Genomic DNA, 20,661 nt, shown 5'->3' on the forward strand with positions numbered 1-20,661 from the left:
CGCCTGTGCATGCACAGCTTGCTCACACTATCTAAGTCAGCCTTTCACTTCCATATGTGCCCATGATATAACTCCCTGCCAGGCTTAGGGTGTTGCACTTAAAAAGCTGGATAGGGAAGCTACTGTTATGTGTTCCCGTCAGCTCGGCTCCTGCAGTTCAATCAAGCGGCCTTGAAAGATGTGCTTCTACGTCCTTGGCCTGCTCAACTGGTATGTTAGACTCGAAAATAAGATTTTGATTTCTGAGCAACATCTAAACATCTACTTGGATTTGTTTGCATTATAAAAGAGGCATCTATCAGGGGATATGATTCTGTTTAAATATATTCAAGGACTTCTCTGGGTTTGTTCTGCCATTAAACAAAGTGACACAAGGCTATTCTTTTGATATTCAAGCAAAGGAAGTTCAATGTTCGGTGCAGGAAATGGAAGTTAATCCTACATCTTTTTCTGTCCTTGCAGACAACAACTAAGAGACATCGTGTTTGTTTTGAATACTTACAAACCATATTAGACCACAAGGAATTGGTAGGCATTGCTACATGTTTCAATACTTCATGTATTCTATATCTTCTAAATGCATTGTGTAGAGCAGAGTATTTCTATTTTGTTTTCCACAGTCAGTGATCAGTGCATGTTTGCAACCTTCTGGAACAGTGGCACTCCAGCTGTTATAAGCTTTTGCTGATCTAATGCTTAGCTTGCCACCATGGATGGTAGCCTTAGCATATAGTTAATAGACCGCTTGTCATATGTTGCTGTATTCTATTGGGTCTATGTGAATAATTGCATTTATAGTTTAGTGAATATCCCCATATGAATTAGATTTTTACTTTGCCTACACAGAGTTCTGTGAAAGGTGTGCGCATGCACAACTATTTTGCCTGAGCACGTGAGGTGGCTGTGATAAAAAAAAAAAAGGAAATACATAAAAACATACAAAATGAACTCAAACACCCACTACTCCCAGCAGCAATGACTATAGTACATATCAGCCCCAATATATATATTGGGGAGAAAAAAAAAGTTACATGTGCACTATCCAAAATTCCTATGCATATTTAAAAAAACTGGAGGTTTATTCGTATTACTCTAACAATTTTTAGCACAATACATGCAATACATACATGCACAATACAATACAGTGTTAAGAATGAGATAAGATTCAAGCCAATTGATTGGTATATTGTCATATGCACAATAATTCAGCTGTATTTTACAGCTTTTCTAAAGGAGGTGGGTACGGCTTGAAAACAGTTAAACCTAGGTTACTAAATGCTTTGCTCACCTTTAGCAGTCTTATTTCTCTTTTTAAATAGACAGAAGTGCATGAACTAGTTTTGGAGAATTAAGTGCCAGAAATGCTGTGCTGTTACAAAAAATACCCCTTTTCTTTTTAACGGCAGCTGAAACGCTTATACTACATTAAGGCCTTCCAAATACAGAGTAGTAATACTGCTGTCCATGTGGGAATTTGGCTATTGCTCCCCCGAACGATTAGCAGAACACTCCACTCATAACAATGCCAATGTCTTAGTATGCAAAGAACTTGTGTAACGCTTCAAAGCCTGTAACACTGTAGGGAGTGCCAATTGTATCTGTCAGGGTGGTAATCCGCTGTTTTATTTAAAGATTTACTTTTCTGTAAATTCCACTTGGCCTCCATCGATTCAAGCATTGTTTCTGATGCAACTCTTTTATAAAGACATATGGTGCAAGAATAACAATGAGTATCTCATGTTCTGTGACTGTAAGGCTATTCCTTACGAAGCTTTGGATGCTGCAGCCTACTCTGGAGGGGAGCGAGGGGGACGGCCGCCACCATGCATGCCTCCCTTCCCAGCTACCACACGCCGACTTCTTGATCGTGAGTCGCTTACTGGTCCCGTCCTCCCACCCCCCTGTGGGCCAGGGGGAGAGTGGGGGGGGGGGGGGTCATCCCGGTCCCAGTCACAGTCCCAACTGGGGAGAACTTGAGCTATGAGGAGCCTAAGGCGCAAGGAACACCCAAGGCCTACCTCGCAAAATGGCAGCGGCTCTGGGTACTTTACCAACTGCTCCTGCACCGAAGAGCCCCTATGAGCTTCAGTCCCGCCACCGGCCCCTGCGGAGAACTTCACAGCTTGTCCAACAACAAATCAACAGACTACCCCTATCACAGAGGGAGAGAGAGGGACCGTGAGAGTCACTGGACCATCTGCCCATAACATGCGCCCCCTGGTGGGGTCGGGTGCTGGATGGGAGCTCTGAACCCGTGCCGCAACGCAGATCTGCCAAGCGGACTTATGATACTAATCACAAGCCTACCAAGTGCTGATGAGGGACGGCCAAATACACACAGATTAGTATCTGTGACCATTGAAAGCACTTGAAAGTCCCCATTACGCTTGTTGTGCCGAACTGCTGTGGTACCTGCTCCCTGACAATGTGGGTTGTCCACTCTATGCAAGCAAAGCGTCGATCGCAGCCCACCCTGACAAGATCCTCACAAGGGACAGCAGCTTAAAGTTTAACATTCACCGCCTGAGACCTGATGTGCTCCAACATGCACCGCAGCTATGATGTTCTCCTTAACCACATCTCTCTGCCTGATCTCACACAGACATGTAATATCACAGGGGTCTGCTCAGTTCCAGTGGACTTTAAGCTACACCAGTTATATCTTGCTATACCAATTCTTGTGTACTGTTTTACTCAATTTGCATTTACTTACAGATCTACGCTATACCTACCTATAACTAAGAGTTTCTATCTTCATGAGTATGTTTTTTTAATATTAACTAAAGTTACTCCATCTTGTCTTACCTGAACAAAAATTGTGCAATATTTCCACATGCCATACCTATGTAACGCTATGTATGTTTATCTCTGTCTGTTGATGTTGTTGTGCATCACAAACGTGCTTGAAACGGCCCACACAGCAAAAAATATATATATAATATTACAAAAATAAATCACATGTTATTCATATGCTTCATGTGGCTTACTTTGAAATTCTTATTTCCCAAGGCTGCCATATGTGTTACTGTTAACCCCTTAACCAAGAGTGGCATGCCAGACTTATGCGGACATGAAGAGATTTGCCAAACACCTGGTACTTAAAGTGGCGCAGTCACTTAATAATTTATTTCCATAAATCCGTTTAACACTGTAATGCAAATAGATTTGTTTTGTGTTCCACTTGAAGATCTATCAGGTTTTCAGTGACATTTTTAAAATTGCATCACAATTTTCAGCCCCTGATAAAGGGTTGCATAGAATATATTCGCTACCAAATTTCGGGGGCTTGCACCATAATTCCCAGCTTTCCATTGCAGGGAACTGGAATGGCTCCTTAATCTCTCTCTGAGGATGCATCTTGGTGATCCCCTAAAATAGTCAATTATATATTTTCACCCATCTGTCTGTATCTCCACTATACTGCTGTTAATGAACTTTCATGCATGGTTTTGAAAACCAGCCAGTATCTGTCTAATTACAGCACTGCAGAATTTGTTGATGCTTTATAAAGCACTGTCATTTTTATGATCTTGAAAAACTGTTGAAACTGGGATCAGTTGGTTCCAGAGGAAATTATGAACCATCTTAGTCTCTGCTGCACTTAAGATACCTGCGCAGTCCCGTTATGATGTTGCACACAAGTATGTGTTTAATGAGGCAGCATTGTCTTGTGATTTTGTCCGTGTGCACAAGCAATCATGCAATATTGTAAAAACGTCCCTCTGATGTAACAGCCTCGAGTTTAATACTCATGCAAATAGAGTAAAACAAGTTTTAAGTACAGATACAACTTTAATGTTTAACCTTTAGAATTTGTCATTACTTCCAAAAAAAAGTCATTCTTCTATAACCCCTTAATATCCAATAATCTAACTTCCACCACATGAAGTAGCAGGAGGGGAGTGTCAGTGACTCATTGAATATCACTAGTGGTGCAGCAGAGACGTGCTCCAGGCTGACATCCAGCTAAGCTAAGCCCCCTTTTTAGGGTACCCCATGCACAGAGCAAGGATCAGACTCCTAAAAATAAATAAAATTTGGGTTGGCTACTTTGTAAATCTGGCTCCTATATTCCCTAAATATTTGAAGTTCCTCTCATTTTCGCTTTGCATTTTTTGGTAAAGTTTAAACTCTCCAGGCCATGCTGTTGTGCAAGCATGCATCCCAACCGCCACAAATTGCACAGGACACTCGTGATTTTCAGGTCCTGTCCAGCCTTGGTTCACTGATTTCCCTCTTTTGGGCACACAATGGTAATGGCTCGCCCCCATTACTTCCCTCCCACCGACATCCTGATCCTCAGTTCACCAGAGTTCCGAGGTATGGTGCAGATATGTTTACAGGTATTGGTATATAGAATTTACTTGGCTCTAGTTGTATGGGAACTCGCTTTTCAAGTTCTGGAACAGAGGGCAAGTCTTGAGGATTTACCCGGTACATGGGTGGCACCTTCCTGCTGATTGCATTTCTTGTGAATGCCAGGTTTCTTTAAATGAAAGCTTCTGTTGAGCATGAGTTCTCATGACGTTTACTTCCTGGAGGGTGACTCGTTCCTGCTGGGGGAAATGTATGTCATCAGCTGCCTCTGTTTGTGCAGTGATGTCATGTTTGTTCAGTGTAATATAGGTGTTTATGCATGAGACAGCATGAGCTAAGCAAAAGGAGAAATAAAGCTGTGGTTTGTGTTAAAGGGATATCACAGCTTAAAGATATATGCACCACTGAGTGCTTCTAAATAGTGTTGCCTGGTGTTAATACTGGGTATTCTCCTAAAAATGTATGTATGGGCAATTCTCTGGAGGTTACACGTGCTCGGACTTGGACCACCTGTTTCTTGCATTTAACATTTTTGACACAAAGCTGGCAGCTGAAATACATATCCTTTAAACCCCGCTGTGCTGCATAACTTCGACAGTGTATAAAGTGCTGAGCTAGTGTGTGTGTGTGTGTGTGCTGCTTGATAATGGGAGAACTTTACTGATCCCATAAAAACTTACCAGAGGAGCACGGCAAAGGGGTGTCTTGTTTTTTGTTTTTTTTGTGGATTGTGTTTTTGTTTTAATAAACTTTGTTTTACTACTTTGTTTTATGGTGAAATCCATATTTGTCAAAAACTACTGCTGTCTAGTTTCAACACTTCCAACAGCCGTCAATAGTGTGTGAATACAGCATTATCTCGCTCGGTGCTGTAAAGCGAAAACCATGTTTTCCCCCTTTTCTTAATAATAAGAGTTATTTCCTGGTTTCTATTTTACAGATGAGTGGATTACCGATGCTGTCGTATTATACAAGATTAAATCAAGTATAATAACCTGAAATGCACTGTCCTGTATTCCACCACATTAATTCACTGGTTGTGTGACATCTGTGTAATAGGATTAAAGGGCAGTGATGCTTGAATGCAACTTGCCATTTAATAAAGATCATACTTAAGTGATACTGTTTGGTGTTCTCTCCTGTTCTGTTTTCCACGTGGCGGAGTTTCGTGAGTCATTTCTCAGCTGTCTGCCTATGTTGTTGGGTTAGTTTATTTTCTATGCTTGCTGCATACCACCATGATTGAAAAATGAATTTGTAATGAGATCACCTTTTCTTTATGTAAATCAAAGTCGACTTGTGGAATTTACTTGTTTTGGACATGTTTTGTCCATCCCTGTATGTATTGTGCAGTGCTGCAAAATATGTTGGTGCTTTATACATGGTAATGTCTGTTGGAAACATTTGTGCTTTCTTCTGAGATCTGTGGTGTAGTCTGATTACGAGAGAGGTATGAGAATTACAAAATCCGTTCTAGGAGTACTTGTGACGGAAGTTAGACGATCTTGCATTCTGTTTTTTTTTTTTTTAATTTTTATTTAAATAGAAATCTTTATTTTTGAATAAATACTGTTTCTAAGACGTACAAGCATAAGGAAAACCGGTTAAACTGGCGTGTTACAATAAAGGGGAAGTGACTTGTGCGGCCTGACAGGGTGGCTATTGTAAGATATCGAAGAGGCATAATATTAAAGCTATATAAATATAAGCGGGTATCATTCATTTGGCATCTTGCATTTATTTAGAGAGTGTCCTATCCACAAAATAGATTTAAACGTAGAGACAGTCTGCATCTGATAGATTTGTTTTGCATACTGGGCTTATAATGAATTTAAAAGGAAGAACAGTTTGGATAGTATGTGTTTGTTGACGAGAACCTCTGCAAAAAGAAGCAGATCCAGAGGATATGATATGAAAAAAGAACAGTCAACTGTAACTATTGTGGTGTGTGGTTGTGGTTCTTTTTTTTTTTTCTTTATCGATTTAGAGGAAATGTCACCTCTCTGAAAGTGACAGTTCCTCTCTCCATCTCTACGATGCAGAGTGCATCAGATGTAATTATTAAACAATATTTCCCCTGCTGGACTATTGTGGGAAGGCACCGTCATTAATCTGTTGGCATCTGTTCAGTCGTGACACGTGAGTGCATATACACTCAGATATTTCTCAGTAATGCCCAACACATGCATAGCTGCATGGTGTAAATAAATGTAAAAATGCTGACCACTATTTGAGTTTAATTTTAAAAAAATAAGACCTGGTTAAATTTTAGAGAAGTGCCAGTCTGTCAAATTTCTGTGAAATTAGCGCATGCTTCCTCAAGATGGTTACTGCGCTTCTGTCCTCCCCCCTCTGATAACACTCACGGCATCATTCAGTTCGCATACATGATCTATATGAACACACAGTCATTTTAACTGGCCATATTTGTAGCCATATGTGGTATTGCAAGTGTCCTGATTTCTATACAAAGGAAACTATTTTTGTGTATCTTCGCCAGCCATTTCATCTGCCCAATGTATTGATAGCAGTGGCAGCATTATAAAATGTCCAATTTAAATGGATATCATCATGCAAAAGTTACAGTCCAGTTTGACTGAGCAAATTGTCATTTATTCATTACCTGACTCAGAATAATGAGCGTAAGTCATTTAAACGGCTAATATTGCCTAACAGTGTCAAGGGTTCACATCTGTTTAAATGTCATGTACTCCCAGATGGTGTCTGTAAAAAGATTTTATTTCGTGCTCCCGTAATACGTTTTCATAAGCTTGCATTTCCTGGTAATGTCTACACATAAATGAATAACCATTTGACCTTGTTTTTTTTTACCAGTCTGTTAATGGTAAGGATAATTTAAGAAACACTATTGTTATCCTAAACAAAGTTTTGAACTCTGTTTGATGAATTAGTTTATAAGTAGGATCACAAACTGACCTACAGAGAAAAATTCTTAACACTGATTTATTATTCTTGTGTAGTATTTAAAGTGTTACTCCAAAATAAAACTGTTTTAGTTGGAGTATACCTTGCTGTCATGAACCAAACTAACATAAATATATAAAGGCAAAAACCCACTTTCGATCCAGCTTTCCGGTAGCTTGATCCTCCTCTGGTGATTGCAACCCCCCTCACTGCAGGAGGGTGGGCTGCCGGAAGGACTTGGGCACTGTGGATAGGGACTTTGCCTCCATTGGTTGTCTGACATGAGCACATATAGCATGCTTGTGACAGACGCCCAATACGCACAGAATTCTCCTTCCGGGCTGGCTAATGAACTACTGGAGGTGAAGTTGCAACAAGAGCATCAAACTGTTTTAAACTCTATATGCAGCATTTCATATTGAAACACTGCTCATACAGACTTAAAGCGCCATAACTAGTTAAAATCACTGAAGAGGTCATGATGCTAGAAGTCACACTGTAAAGGCACTAATTCTTTAAAAAAATACTTTACACCGTGAGGGTGCTAATCATTTCTCTTTTTTTACATTTATTTTTTTTTATGCTGTGGAATCAAGCATATACATATCAACGACATTTTCACAGTTTTTGAAATTAAAGAGTCAAATACGTCAGACAAGTACATTTTCATAAAACGTGTCTTACAAAAATAAAATAAAAATACTCTATCGGTAAGGACTCAGGAAAAGAAAATCTTGGCTTATATCCAATCAGCACTGCACTCACCCATCAATTAATCCACTGTCACACCCACACTCTCACTACACACACAGTGCTCTCTTAATCAAAGGTGGCATACATCAAATAGCAGATGTGAGTGCAATTTATCCCCAGCGCCCAGGTGGGAATTGTGAGTTCACACGGCATTAATACCCACAATTACCCTATCTATACATTTTGTTAAAGTTAGGATGCCAGTAAACGTGTCTGGTATATGGGACATTTATTAAGCCTACTCACACTCTCTGTGGCCTGGTATAGGATACATCTCCCAAACTTCTACATTTGGATACCAATATGCAAATGTAAAAGGATTGTGTATGGTGGAACCTCTCATGAACATTTAGGGTTGTGGCGAAACCAACCTCGCCACTGGGCATTGGAGAAGCCTGTTTGCCCGCCTCCTGCCTGCTGACTATAGCCCCTGGGAGATTTGACCCTTTAAATACAGTATTTGGGCATATTGTATTTTATTATGCTGCTGCTGGCCCTTTAAGAACCATCTGGGGACATACTGTGACTTTTGGGAACAATGCCCCTTTAAGAATATGGCCCTTGGAAGATATTGCCTGTTAAATAATATTTTAGCAGATTGGATTTTAAAAGACTTGCTGCCCCTTTAAATTGTATTGGAGCAGTTCTGCAGCTTTAAATTGGCACTTCCGAAGTAGTCGAAGTGGCCGCCATTAGACAAAGGAACACGTGGTGGCGGCCATCTTTGTTCATTCGAACGAGGCCAGCGGTATGTGTAGCCAAATCCATGGAACTGAAATCGGCTACACATTTCAACGAACACTGCTGACCCTTACCTTCTCCTACACTCCGTTTTCAGCTGCAGAGACTAAGTCCTGTTCGGCAGTTTGAACTCACTGCTATACTAAGCTAAATGCACGAATGGCCCCTTTCGTGCATTCAAATGGGACTTAGTCATTTTTCAGTGTGAAATTGACCGACCGCACAGCCCAAATCTATGGAACATAAAGGACTTCCAGCTAACTTTTGAACTAATGGAAGGATTTGCATGCTTTTTGAGTGTGTTTATATTTCAAGTATGTTGATTAATAATATGTAATGAAGATTTTATGAAGATTGGATGTATATTTTTAATGTTATAGTACATATATAAAAACTGTATTTTTCCTGCTTGTGATAATTATGTTAACCCATTGTTTACCATAATTAGATCACAGGCAGTGGGGAGGATTTTGTGTGTAATTGCTGGGAGTGTTTTCTGTAATGTACGTGTGGTGTTGGTTGCTCTGTAAAACCCCGTGGGCAGTACCATGTTTGTGGATTGGGAATAAAAGAGGCTGTATGTGCCAGTACAGTCAGTTCTGCTTGACCTCAAAACGAAGTGTCGTCTCGTTATTGGGGGGAATTGGATTGTATGCTGATTGTATGCTTTTCCTGTTCAGCTGTTTACAGCATTCATATGCTTGAGATCATTCATACGCTTCTCCGGTTCGGTGGTTGTGGTGTCACAACCACCGAACTCCGGTTCGGTAGTTGTGGTGTCTCCGGTTCGGTGGTTGTGGTGTCTGCTGCAGTGCTTGGAGTCCTCAGGAAGCGCTAGGAGCATCCTTCAACGGAGGTACCCAGTCGGGGTGCCCGTCGATCCGTTACAAGGGTAATATGGGACCTCTTCGCAAGAACATTTCTGACCTTCCTATCCTTATTTTAGGCCACCTCTGTCATGTCATTGTGAAAATAAACTGTAGAAAATTGAGAGGATCCTCTTTGATCCAATTAGCAAGTGTAGCACTGCAGCCGATGAAGTTGGCAATAAAGTCATTGACCGTTTTCCATATCCTGCCTGATCACTCGTAGAAAAACTCTCAAAGAGTGCCCACTCTGCTGTCAGTCACTCCCTTACACACCACAATACACACATTCACTCTCTGGGAACTAATCTGCCTCTGTCTGACTGCATTTATCGTAGAAAGTTGAATAAATAATTTAAAACTGTGATCCACCCCCATTCCAATTTGGAGCACTCCATTGCTGCTTCACCAAGGACAGATTTATGTTTTCATTAGAAATCAATAGAGGAAGGATAAAGGGGAGGTTTCGTCTACTGATACCTTGGGAAGGAGCATGTCCGTGCACAAGCTTTCTCTCCAATTTCATTTTCTCTGGTGATCGGTTGAAGGTCCATACGAATACCTTACGGGTTCACATAGATCTTGCTAACCATTTGTTGTGGGAAGAGTTGAGTAATAATATATGCTTTTGGTCACCATTACAGATGGGAAATAAGTTTTGTAAATTGCGCAGTTGCCAAATATATATTTTTTCCTTTTCAAGCTATTTTGACTGTTCTCAAACTGCTGTTTTTCAAACAGGGTAAAGTAGTAAATTAAAAATAAACTTGTTTTAAATGGATTTACAGGAATTTATTTAAGGGGGGAAAGGGCGCAGTATGGAGGTTAGTTTCTCCCACTCTAATGTTTTGAACACCACATTGTAGAAGGAACAAAATGGCTGACAAGCCAATCAGACTTCTCTTGTAGCATTAGCAATTTTTACAGCATGCTTGAAGTCTCAGGCATCTTATAGTTGGCCTCCCTCTCCTCTCTGAGAGCCCTGTGTGAGTAATCGGATCAGGTGATGTAAAATAAATGTATATATGCAGAACATGATTTTATTTGTGATAATTATTCAGTTTGCTGATCTATGGTCCTTAAATACACAGGTGTTACTTGGTAACGAGGAAGCTACCTGGAAATGACCACTCTACCTGTAAACTTTCCAAGAAATAGAGCATAATGGTCAAGGCAGAATAAAGCTGTAAATCAAGTTAATGATCCATTGTCAGAATATATATTTATATTGTATTTCCAGCCACAGTGCTATTAAGTATGTAAAAAGTGAAGGAAGCTATTGGCTCAGTCACGAGAAGAGAGTGGCACCGTGGCTGCCTGAAATGTTTTGGAAAACCCCTTTTTGAAGTACCCCTGTGGTCTCTAAATTTAACAAAGATTTGGTCAGCCAGCATGGACTCTCTGGTGTGCATGTCCATTAAATTATGTCCCTGTAACTTAGTGGCGGAACTAATAAAGAGGTGGACCTAGAGCAAACTCTTTTTTTTTTTTATTCCCATCTTTCCATACATCTTCCACGATGCGTTGCCAGCTTGGGATCTACAGTTTGCCCATCCTTTAGGGTTTTATTAGTGGGCAGTGTTTATATGTATGCATGATTTTGTATGGAGTATGTGTGTATGTAGGTAAGGTTCTGTGTGTGTGTCGTGTTGGCATTTGAATGCAGTTGTGTTTGTATGTACTGCTGCCACTTGAAAGCAGTAATGTTGTAGTGTGTTTGTGTTTGTATGTAGTGTTCTTGTTTGAATGAAGGGTTGCATTTGTTTGTAGTTTTAACCATACACACTGACACACACAAAACCACCCACATACGCACTGACACACACGTGTCAATTTACATATTTTTAGCCATACCTTTCGAGTGCATGAGGGTGGCGTCCGGAGCTTGCTGAAGTGAGTCTGAACCTGTCCAGGCTCTCTGTCTGCAGTGCGCTCCCTCTTCCGTCCTTGCAGTCCGACCTGTCTGTAAGCGGATAGGAAGTGACAGTCTCTTCCTCCCAGCACTGGCTGTCAACTTTAAAGGGGCATAATCACGCTGCTAAAGGGCTGCAGCACCCCGACCTGGCCCCTTATCGCATCTGCCTGCCTATTTGCTTTGACCTACGTGGGTGGACGCACAACGCTCGTGGGCCCCCAGTCTGACACTACTACCGGCAGTAGTTCTGTCACTGCTGTAACTTCCAAAATGTGTAGAAAGCTAATGCATCTGGGGATTTAATGTATTCTTTTGAAGTAGGTGCCAATGCTGGGTTGGCTACATTTAAAAAAGGTATACCTTCATGGGTATAATTTGAACTGCTGTTTGTTAAATTAAAGATCAAAAAGTTTGTGTTTGTGGGGCAACTTGAATTAATTGTCTGCTAAGCTGTTGCAATAAGTCCTGGGCCCAGCAAAAGAAATTGTCTAAAAATGTGGCAACTGAAATGGTTATGTTCATAAGGTGGCAGTTATTTACCTTAAAAAAACAAACAAACAAAAAAAAAACCTGAATATAATATATATGTGTGTGAGTGTATATAAAACACACACATATTTTATGGAGCAAAAAAAAAAATGAAACAAAAAAAAAAAATATATAAAGTATATACACTAAGAGAAAACACGTATACTGAGGTAGTTTCAGGTGAACTTCACAACCACCTGTGGAAATATGTTACAAAGAGACAAAAGTGGAAACCACCCAGAATACGTATAATGAATGAAATACAAAGGGACAACCTGATAAGGATCCAATTCCCTAGAATGGGATCTGTGTGAAAATGAGAAACACTTTCATAGCGTAAAAAAGTAAATATAAATGGTGTTTAAGGTGAGATTAGAAATGCACTCACAAACAAACGATTTTTCAGGCCTTTCACCCTCTCAGGGGTAATAAGATGAACACAGAGGTCCTCCAGCACGATATATGTGGATATAAAAATGCAATAATAGTGAAGAATGTTTAGAAATATATAAATTCACATTTATTCATTGCACTTACAAATTTTCAGCATAAAAAAGGCATCTCTCCATAAACATATGGAACTGCTAGTGATGGTAATCGAGTATCCACAGTCCAGAGTCAGGAAGAAGATACAGCATACAAATAAAATAAAATAAAAACAATAGTACATAAGTCAATGAGAAGTGTAGTGGTATCCAACGCGTTTCGTCCTATTAAATGACGGACTTCTTCAGGGATAGAGGTAGATCCACTTCTGAGGGTTTTTGTACCCTTCAACATCCTGATCTTCATCCGGTACAGCTGTTTTCGGGCGTGCGTTTCATTGTGGAACGCAGAAATCCGGCGCGAATACAGGAGGTTTTTTTCCAAACAGTTCCGGGTAATTCCGGGTAGTAGTGCGCATGCGCGTAATGTCCGCGCATGCGTCTATTGAAAAGACCACTGCCTGTGAGGGACAAAAAACATAGAAAGGCGAAAAACGCCTGAGAGACAGACCGAACCCCTGAAATTGCAGATTCTAATGAAGTAAAGGAGTTTACCGAAATATTGCATCATACAAATTAATTGTACATATTAAATATGTCATTTCTAACAGAGTATATGTACACATATGTACATGTAGGCACTGAATAAGATATAAAGTGGACAGTTCATATATATGCATGCAGCCATATGTAAATATAAATTAAAGTTAAATTAAAGTAATATAAATAGGTACATGAAATGGAATCAAATCCAATTGATATAAATTTACTAAAGGGGACATATAACCCTATAATGGATTAATTAGTATACACCATACTGGATGTGATTATTATTATAGAATTATTATGAGAAGAATAAAGAGTAAAGCTCAATTAAAGGGCCATGTATACCCATCATATACAAAGAAAGAGTATAGATTAAAATGATAGAAGCTTGAATCAATTTAAGAGCTTCTTAATACGTGGATTAAAGAATGTAATGTTATTTTATTCATAGTGAAAAATAAAAATGCTTAGAGAATATAAAAGAATATTTTATACATTTACATATAGGCTCATATATACATATAGACATATCAACAACGAAATTAGAGAAAATTGGTGACATCCAGTTATAGATATTTGGACAACAAAGAGAACCCTTAAGGAAATGATTAGATGAGACCCTGTAAATCTATTTCTTGATTAAGTCCCATATTCAAGGTTTTTAAATTAAAAATCCACCAAGCTTCCTTCCTGATTAGTTCCTGTAATTTGTCTCCCCCTCTCCAACCTGATTGAACCGAGTCTATTCCATAGACTTGCAGAGTATTCCAAGAGAATAAGGGGCAGGAATTACAGTGTCTTGGCACACTGTGGTCAGTTTTATTTTTGCGTATGTTGTTATAGTGTTCCAATATTCTGATGTGTAACTTTCTGGAAGTACGTCCGACATATTGAGCACCACAACTGCATTGCAGTAAATAGATTACAAAAATGGTCAAGGCAGAATAAAGCTGTAAATCAAGTTAATGATCCATTGTCAGAATATATATTTATATTGTATTTCCAGCCACAGTGCTATTAAGTATGTAAAAAGTGAAGGAAGCTATTGGCTCAGTCACGAGAAGAGAGTGGCACCGTGGCTGCCTGAAATGTTTTGGAAAACCCCTTTTTGAAGTACCCCTGTGGTCTCTAAATTTAACAAAGATTTGGTCAGCCAGCATGGACTCTCTGGTGTGCATGTCCATTAAATTATGTCCCTGTAACTTAGTGGCGGAACTAATAAAGAGGTGGACCTAGAGCAAACTCTTTTTTTTTTTTATTCCCATCTTTCCATACATCTTCCACGATGCGTTGCCAGCTTGGGATCTACAGTTTGCCCATCCTTTAGGGTTTTATTAGTGGGCAGTGTTTATATGTATGCATGATTTTGTATGGAGTATGTGTGTATGTAGGTAAGGTTCTGTGTGTGTGTCGTGTTGGCATTTGAATGCAGTTGTGTTTGTATGTACTGCTGCCACTTGAAAGCAGTAATGTTGTAGTGTGTTTGTGTTTGTATGTAGTGTTCTTGTTTGAATGAAGGGTTGCATTTGTTTGTAGTTTTAACCATACACACTGACACACACAAAACCACCCACATACGCACTGACACACACGTGTCAATTTACATATTTTTAGCCATACCTTTCGAGTGCATGAGGGTGGCGTCCGGAGCTTGCTGAAGTGAGTCTGAACCTGTCCAGGCTCTCTGTCTGCAGTGCGCTCCCTCTTCCGTCCTTGCAGTCCGACCTGTCTGTAAGCGGATAGGAAGTGACAGTCTCTTCCTCCCAGCACTGGCTGTCAACTTTAAAGGGGCATAATCACGCTGCTAAAGGGCTGCAGCACCCCGACCTGGCCCCTTATCGCATCTGCCTGCCTATTTGCTTTGACCTACGTGGGTGGACGCACAACGCTCGTGGGCCCCCAGTCTGACACTACTACCGGCAGTAGTTCTGTCACTGCTGTAACTTCCAAAATGTGTAGAAAGCTAATGCATCTGGGGATTTAATGTATTCTTTTGAAGTAGGTGCCAATGCTGGGTTGGCTACATTTAAAAAAGGTATACCTTCATGGGTATAATTTGAACTGCTGTTTGTTAAATTAAAGATCAAAAAGTTTGTGTTTGTGGGGCAACTTGAATTAATTGTCTGCTAAGCTGTTGCAATAAGTCCTGGGCCCAGCAAAAGAAATTGTCTAAAAATGTGGCAACTGAAATGGTTATGTTCATAAGGTGGCAGTTATTTACCTTAAAAAAACAAACAAACAAAAAAAAAACCTGAATATAATATATATGTGTGTGAGTGTATATAAAACACACACATATTTTATGGAGCATTTTACTGACGACTGATATAGCTGGGAACAGATTTGATTCTTTCTTTCCCCAAATTCAGTGTTTGTACACATCCTGCATGTCAAATTCCAAGCCACAAAGCAGTGTTTTGTGTGTGCGTGAGAAAAAATGCAAACCCCCCAATCACAAGAAAGCCCTCTCTGCCCTGTAAAAATAATATAAAGGTTCCTTTGGTAAATTGTGTGCTGCTTATGGGGATGTGACTTGACGTAAAAGAGAGCAAAATGCTCATAATTGACCCAACGTTGAATCGATTAAGATTTTGTCTGCTCCTTCTCCTGGGCATGTTCTTTGGGTTTGTTTTTGCCTCTGACTGTTCTAGGGGAGGCAGCTTATCTCTAGGCTGCTCGCTGTCAGGATTTCCTGACGTTGTGCTCTGATTAAAAATGCCAACAATCTGCGCTGTGGAAAACTCCTGAGTGTAGGCGCCAGTGTCTAATTGAACGGTCTCTATGAAGAAGAAGAAAGCTAGAGAATGGAGTTTCGAACGAGTCACCGTCCCTTTCTGATATTCTCACCTGCACGTCCAGGGACATTTACGGAGATAAGAAGGCCTTACACAGTGAGAACGGCAACACGTATGCTGACTGGTGTTAACACCACCGGTAATTATTAGCACAATATTATTCTCAGTTTGCAGTAAGAAAGAAAAACTTTTTCTTTGTATTTTTTCTGTGTTAATGTTACTATATATTTTTTTTAATAATTGTCGTTTTTTTTATATGTGTTAGGAAATATACAATATAGCCATTTGTAAACTGTTGCTGATTAATCACTTACAAATAGGACAGAGAGAAAGGTTGGGTTTGTGTAAACTGTCTGCATGGTCCTTGTGACAGTTAGGTTAAGTAATAACATCAAGCGGTGAAAATGCCTGCCAAGTGTGACCTTTGAACCCACTAATGGGTCTTGTAAATTACCTGCTTAAGCACAGGGGATTTACTACTACCTTCATCACAAGGGGATCTGCAAATCCCCAAATCAGGACATACAGGGTCATTGGTCATTAAGGGGTTAGTTGGTGCTTCTGTCATGTTCACAGAGTTATCTGTACACTGGTAAGGATATCCTCAAATACAGGTTGTATGAACACTTGGTGAGTCTGCTGACCCATACAAAGGGGAGGAGCCAGAGACCATATGCCTCAACAATGCATTATTGTATCCTAAAGATAAATAAATAGAATAAAAATAAACAATAAAAAAGTCAATGCTTTTTTATAGATAAAATTTATGTGGATTTCACAAATATGTGGGTAAAATAGACCTTATATTTACTTTCACTTTGTTTTAAACAACTTGCACAAGATATTTTCCCATGCAAATAATGTTCGGTCCAAAAGGCCAGGATATCTTTTGCCTCTAAATAGTCCATGCACAGCTCGTCACTAGATGTGTCCATCATACAAATCATACCAAGGGGTATTTTGTGTTTGTGGTAGTATTTCAATTTAAGTGCTTCCAGTTGCTCTCTGGCATTGCAATACACATGTTCTGGGCATAGCAATACACAGAGATGGAATTTTCCACTAAGGCACCACCTTTTGACAATTAAGAAAATCTATTAGATTTAAAAAAAAAGTTATTTCCTTTGAGTTAGACAGACTTTCGTTTTGCAAAGCAAACCCTTCACGAGAAGGTGTTACTTAAATCCTCTTATATCATAAGGTGCCCTTTTCTCTGGCTGGTTGTCTGTCATGAAGGGGTGAAGATTTAACACTAGACTTCGTGCACTACATAAAAGGTGACAAAGCCAGTATTCTTTGTCCTTCGTTTCTTTCACGTTTTCAATGAAAGAGATTAAACGTGATCCATTTTTATTTGTAGCTGAGAAGCTGAAAATGGCTTTGTTCAGATTTGGTTGACTGGCCATCTTATTAAACACACAGGTGTCTCTCAGCTTGTATACTGGAAAGAAAATTCCTCACAGGTCACTTCTTCTAAATCCTGAACTGTAGCTTTCATATGTGAACAAAAAGGAAATTGCAAATGGCACACTCCTATTCCCGAGCGACCAGCCACTGATTCTCATCAAGGAGAATTGTGCATGTGACTTCTAATGTCATACACCACAGTGTGCCTGGTTATCTCGCTCCTGTGAGAATTGTCAGCCATCTTGTACTTGTCATTACAAGACGACTACCCCCTGCTGTTTTGCTGTATGCCTCACAAATTAAAATTAAATGATGGCGATTTTACAAGTCCCCTGGCACTTCCCAAGTTTTAAATACTAGATGAGCAATCAAACTGAAACATTTGGTCTTGTTCCATCTACTCTCAATGCAGCAGTTAATTTTTATTTTTTTTTATATTGATTTTTACATTACCACTGGCAAGATAATTCTTTTTAACCTTTTAGATAGTCTGTGTTTGGTTCATTAGCTTTCCATGTTTTGTTTTTCCCGGGGCAATCCTGCTAGGGTAGGAGATCTAATACTACATCCAACCATAACAGACTTTCTGCTTAGTCCAGATTTTCCCTAAGGCAGGCTCTCTCTGTAATTAAAAGTAATTAGCATCATTGATAATTACACAGTGCTAAATGGTTCAGACTAAGGCTGGGAAGTTTGCTTTCCTTTGGTTTCTTAGAGCAGAAGCAGTAATTTCTGCTCTTTGTACCTGTACAAATGAAATTTGCATACAATTCCACCACTATAAGCCCTACCGTATATCTGTGATAACATACATCAGACAGAGCTTCCTCATGCCATGTACAAGAACTTTTACAGCGTATGCATGCATCTCCTGAGCGACTGTTTCTGCAAAAGAGCATGTATTAGCAGCACTCTGTAATTTCATAATAAAAAGTCCAAGTTAAAGCAACACCATAAGGTCAGGAACACAAACATGTATTCCTGATCCTATTGTGTTAAAACCACCATTTAAGTGGTTTGCCTCTTTAGGGTTAAAATGTACCTGATTTTCAATGCAGGGCTGGTCTGGCAGCTCTGGCCCCGTCCCCGACTTGCCTCTTTGGCTGACATTATCAGAATTGATGATCACACTATGAAAAATGACACAGAGCACTCTGGTAGGATTGCTGTGACAGGTAAATGTAGAGATGTACCTGTCAGAGCGCTCTGAGCCTTATTGCTTTATAAGCCTTTCCGCTCCCTGTGGAGCTCTGTCTGCGCCGTGCCCCCCATGGGTGAAGATGGATTAATTTTTTTTAGCGTTGGGTTTTTTCTTTTTCGTCTGATTTATTTTTGCACTCTGATTTATTTATTTATTTTACAAGTTCTATGGATATTATGGATTTTAATTTGGTCTTTTTGGGGGCTGAAAAATGAAAAAAAAAAAAGACATCAATAGTACGTTTTATTTTTTTTACAGGTACTTAGTTCTTTTATTCCCCCTCACTATTTTTAGGGTGAGGGTGGTAGGTGGGGGGCTTTAGGCCCCTTTCCCGCATTGTTATTTAGGGCCCCCACCCACCACTCAGGGTCCCCCCTTCAGTTTAATATCCACGGCTCGGGAGGGGAATACTAGGTTTTGGATTTATTTTAACCGTGAGCAGTCACAGGCTGCTCACTGTTTAATAGACATGCTGCTACTCAAGATATAGCAAGTAGCAGCAGAATTTACTGATCTTTACTTAGTATTTGTAAATTTGGCAGACCAATTTCGGTCGTTCAGCCTTTTGGTAGATAATTCCTTAATACCGTGGGAATTAGGGAGTTATCTACTAAGCGGCTGCAAGATGCAGCCGCAGCACGAATAGGACCGGAGTTTCGTTAAAATTAAATTCCGATCCGAACAAAGTCCCGAATTGCGTACTAACACGAATGGAGAAACTGTTCTCATTCTGTTAGGGTGCAATTTGGTAGTTTCGCCGGCGTTCTAAGTTACAACGTTCGGGAAAAGTGAAAGGGGGCTTCCCGGGAATTCGGATGAAAGGTGAGAATTGTGGGAGAATTGCTCTGACCACCAGAAATGAAGCACACTTTGCCCATCTGCTGGTCAGAAATGGTCAGGCGTAGGAAACCTCCATAAGACAATTACTCCCTAAACTAGAAAACTAGAGCAGACCGGAAGAAATTAAGAACAGATCCTGAGAGAGGGAGAGAATAGGAATCGATTAAAGAAAGGTAAGTTCGGCATGACAGTGCCACTTTAAACAACCCCCCCTGCTGGCTCTCCCCTGCCGGCTAATGCAGGGCTAGCACTGTCCAAGCGTCCAACCCTGCAAATGTGCCTTCACGGACCGGAAGGGAGATCAGATTTCTCCCTCCCCGGTCCACAGGCACCGTGCTCGCAGGGAAGGGAGTGAGAGAGGACCTGGGAGCTCAGCCTGCAGCTCCTCCGGGTCCTACTCTCGCGAGCACTGTAACCGCGGCAACGCTCCTGATCTCGCAAGAGTGAACTCTTGCCCTGGAGCTACGGGCTAGAGTTCACTCTTACCACTGGGACCACCACGGATTCCCCACGGACTACCAGGGATAGAGAAATGTCCCCCCTCCTCCCTCAGTAAAGGTAAGAAGGGGGGGGGGGGGACATAAATTATTTATTTTTAATTATAAAAAAAGCCCCTCCTGCCCCCCATACACATTGCCCCCCATACACATTGCCCCCCATACACATTGCCCCCCATACACATTGCCCCCCATACACATTGCCCCCCATACACATTGCCCCCCATACACATTGCCACACACACATACACGCCACACACACATACACGCCACACACACATACACGCCACACACACATACACATACACGCCACACACACACATACACGCCACACACACACATACACGCCACACACGCCACACACACACACTGCACCCCTCACACACCACTGCTCCTATGCCCTACTACAGCCCTATATCTCAGCAGACCCCAGGTAAATTGTCAAACTAAAACGGTTTGACTACTTACTCTGGGAGGGGGTCCTGGCACCATAACCACTACATAGTGCATGGATTATTTATTTAAATAATCTGCAAGAGCCCCTCCCAAGATCAGACTCTGGATCCGCCACTGTTTCCATATATAGATAGTATAGATTATAAAACATTACTGTTGTTTTTTTTTTTTTTAAACAGACACAAAAACACTGGAGACGGAAAATATTCTCTACCAGTAGTAATATGAATTTCACATTTCTGTAATCTGTAGACAGAAATTGTTGCTATAGGCAGACTTACATTATGTTTTTAGATTCAATGTGAAGTGGATTATATTTTTAGAAACCCACAATAAAAAAGGGGTGCAGGTCCCCAATATCTACCATTGCCTTGTAAGGCTGCTTGTAG

General features: G+C 40.4%; 1 protein-coding gene across 5 annotated transcripts in view; it reads left to right on the forward strand.

The window, feature by feature from the left end:
- Positions 1-20,661, forward strand: part of RASAL2 (RAS protein activator like 2) — a 287,911-nt gene that overhangs the window by 100,123 nt on the left and 167,127 nt on the right. Inside the window, exon 1 of one of the 5 annotated variants that reach the window (XM_063428266.1) lies at positions 5,750-5,767. The exons of 3 other annotated variants lie outside the window; for them this stretch is intronic. Coding sequence is in view for 1 of the 2 variants with exons in the window: in XM_063428263.1 (XP_063284333.1) it covers positions 15,881-16,010 (130 nt within the window). In the remaining variant the exon portion in view is untranslated. Of the gene's footprint in view, positions 1-5,749; positions 5,768-15,838; positions 16,011-20,661 lie in introns of those variants that run through there. One more of the 5 variants, XM_063428263.1, reaches the window with a different exon arrangement.

This window comes from Pelobates fuscus, chromosome 7, assembly GCF_036172605.1.
Source record: "Pelobates fuscus isolate aPelFus1 chromosome 7, aPelFus1.pri, whole genome shotgun sequence".
NCBI lineage: Eukaryota > Metazoa > Chordata > Amphibia > Anura > Pelobatidae > Pelobates > Pelobates fuscus.